Source organism: Buceros rhinoceros, unplaced genomic scaffold, assembly GCF_000710305.1.
Source record: "Buceros rhinoceros silvestris isolate BGI_N320 unplaced genomic scaffold, ASM71030v1 scaffold14179, whole genome shotgun sequence".
Classification (NCBI taxonomy): Eukaryota; Metazoa; Chordata; class Aves; order Bucerotiformes; family Bucerotidae; genus Buceros; species Buceros rhinoceros.
Window position 1 is genome coordinate 4,450 of NW_010432205.1, and position 2,883 is coordinate 7,332.

Consider the following 2,883-nt stretch of genomic DNA (forward strand, 5'->3'; position numbering starts at 1 on the left):
ACTAAATCACTGCCAAGAGTTAAGGGGCAGCACAGTGCCCAGCTCTGAAAGAAGTTGGTACACGTCCCAGCACTGACCCTCTGTAAACTTCTGACCAACCTGGCTACTCACCTCGAGTACCAGCAGTAGCAGAGGGGCTGGAGGGGGCAGGAGTGGGGGCAGGGCAGGGCAGGCTGCTCACTAGTTGCTTACGCTGCTGCAAATGTTGGTGTCTGCAGAACTCGCACCTCCGCGCCCCAGCTCAGGGTTATGTGTCCTAAAGACTGATTGTAGAAGGATTTTTCTTCCTCTGTGATTTTTTTTTAAGGCTCTGAGGGGAAGACGCTGTCCAGTCTTTTCCTGATCGTATCCTATTTCCTGCTGCGGCCTGGCTCAATGCCAGGCTCGCGTTCGGGGTAAACTCTGAATGATTCCTGGCTTTTTTGGTTGTTGTTCAGTGTCCATCTCCGACGAGGGCCGTGCAGAAGTGAATGGGTTAAAGGCATCTCACTTCTTCAGCCTGGCGGAGCGTCTGAACGTGTGCGCAGCCCCCTTTGTCTGGCTCTTCATCCGTCCGCCCTGGTCCCTGAGTGGCAGCTGCTGTAAAGCTGTGGTCTACGAGAGCCTCAAAGCAGAGTGTCAGCTGGAGAAAGTAAGATTTCTTCCTGCCCCGGGCCCTGACAGAGGGCAGGAGCTGCATCTGGTTGTTTTGGAAAAAATACTTGTGTTTCCCCAAGGAGCTCCTGTGCTTTGTTGCTGAAATGACCGTGGATCAATCATTTCAATGAATTTATTGCCAAGCTATGCTTGGTAGTGATGAGTGCCGGAGGCCTGTCCTGTCTCCTCTGAGACATTCAGCCCTGTCTCAAAGATAAAACATTAAGGGGGGAACAACTGAAAGGCAAAACAAGCTGCAGTCTGGAATTACCAGCAAAAATTGCCCTTGCTCCCCGTTTATCTGTAACGTGCTTTATCTCCATGCTTTCTTCAGGCTCAGAAAGGATCCATTCTCCACTGCCTGGCTAAGGTCTTGAGTCTCTTTGAGGTGAGCAGCATTTTGACTTGGGTGTGTATCTTTTAGTGATGCTAATGCTGTTTGCCTCGATTTAACAAAAAAAACAAACCAGCCAAATGCTCCGATATTCCTCAAGTGGTGCAGGAATTTCGGTTCTCAGGAGTTTCCTTTCCTGGTTGTTTAAAGGAACATTATGAACTTAGTTTATTGAATGTTACAGTGAAATTAATTTGGGCTTGATCAAGGGCTTGCGGCGTGTTCGGGTCTCAAAGGAAGCCTTCCGGTCCCAGTGCAGACCAAAAAATAATGATCCTTCCGTGGTTCTTAGGATGAAGAAAAAAGAAAAGAATCCCTTGAAATGCTTGAAGAATCTTCAAAGCAGGGTTGTTTGAACAGCTCCTACCTCCTTTGGGAAAGTAACAGAAAGGCTGCTGTAAGTAGAACTTTTTTTTTGTCTCAAAACTACCTTTTCTCTGTAACTGCTGGACCTCTGTTATGTGCAGGGAATGTACGCAGAAAGAAATTGGTGTTCCTCAGCTCTCGCTCCCTTCATGAGCAAGGAGAGTGCCAAGAGCTCTTTCCAATGGGCTCTGGTGTCTGCCGTGGCATTCAGAGTGAGTCTCCGAGCAGCTGTAGCCGAGGTGCAGCAGAAGTCGTGTTTTACCAACGCTGCTGCAGGCGCCGCTGGCCAGTGCTTGTGGGGGGCTGCCGGCCTTATTGCTAAGCTCGCCAAAGCCCTGGCAGTGGAATCCCGAAGGACTTGTCTCGCTTCCTTGGGCAAGAGCCAAAGAACGGTTCTTAAAAACAGCGTTGTCACAATGAGGAACAGCCTGGTCAATGAAACAGCGGGGGCACCCCAGGCAGCATGTCTTCTCCGGGTATCAGTGCCTCAGTCCTTCTGCTCGTTGTGTCAGTGGGTCTTGAAATCTGTTTCCATTCCCTCTGCAGATGTCAGATCCTGGCAGATACCTCCAAAGTCTCAGGAAGCTACGAGACTACGCAGCAAAGGGCTGCTGGGAAGCACAAGTAAGACTTTTCCAGAAAAACAGTCTTTGTTCAGCCTCTCTGTGCTGCTGTTGTGGGTTTAGGCTCCTCCCTTTAGACACAGGGTCAAAATTGCTGGATAATATCCATGTCTTCATGTGCGTTTTCTCCGCAGTCCCTCCTTCACGAAATACTGCTCAGCTGCAGTACGAGCTGAGTAAAGTCCACCTTTCAGTGGACATAAAAGCCTCTCTCCAAGGAACGTGTGTGTGTGTGTGTGCAATATTTCAGCCAAACAAAGAGCTACTGATTCAAGGCATTTTTCATGTTCTCTTGCTATTTTCAGCAGAAAAATTACAGGAACATCCTGTGCTGCCTTAGTTTGCCTTTGGTAAAAACCAAACTTTCTTTTGTGTTCTCTCTGCTACAGATGGCTTTAGCCAAAGCTTGTGGGAATGGAAACCAACTAGGACTAGAAGCAAAATCTTCCAGCGAAATGGTGTCTCAGATCTTTCAAGCTTCCCTTCCTATCAGCAAGCAAAGTATCTTCACAGTGCAGAAAGGAATGAACGAAACAATGAGGTAAAGACTCGGATCCAGCAGCCAGCGCCATTGCCATGGCCCCTGACGTCTGTAGAGGGACACAAGTCTAAAGTGAGGGCTGCTGGGAGATGAGGTTTTTTGCTTTACTCCTCTGTGGTGCCTCATGTATGGTCGGAGGAACACGCGACCCTTGGTGGAGGGGATATCAGAGCCCTTGTTTCAAGCCCCAGTGAAGAACTGAACTGACTGGGCCCCGTAACCAGGGGTGGGGTGGCTCTTGGCTTCCACCACACCACCAACATCTCTCTCCTTCCTGTCCAGGTACATCCTGATTGACTGGCTGGTGGAAGTGGCCACCATGA

At 49.4% G+C, this 2,883-nt stretch overlaps 1 protein-coding gene across 1 annotated transcript in view; it reads left to right on the top strand.

Annotated features, from left to right (window-relative positions):
* CCNF (cyclin F) overlaps positions 1-2,883 on the top strand; it is a gene marked incomplete at its 5' end in the record, with an annotated part of 10,119 nt that overhangs the window by 2,006 nt on the left and 5,230 nt on the right. The window contains 6 exons of the mRNA XM_010143690.1: positions 438-631; positions 971-1,024; positions 1,323-1,427; positions 1,943-2,020; positions 2,409-2,560; positions 2,843-2,874. Of these exons, the coding sequence (XP_010141992.1) occupies positions 438-631; positions 971-1,024; positions 1,323-1,427; positions 1,943-2,020; positions 2,409-2,560; positions 2,843-2,874 (615 nt within the window). The remainder of the gene's footprint in view (positions 1-437; positions 632-970; positions 1,025-1,322; positions 1,428-1,942; positions 2,021-2,408; positions 2,561-2,842; positions 2,875-2,883) is intronic.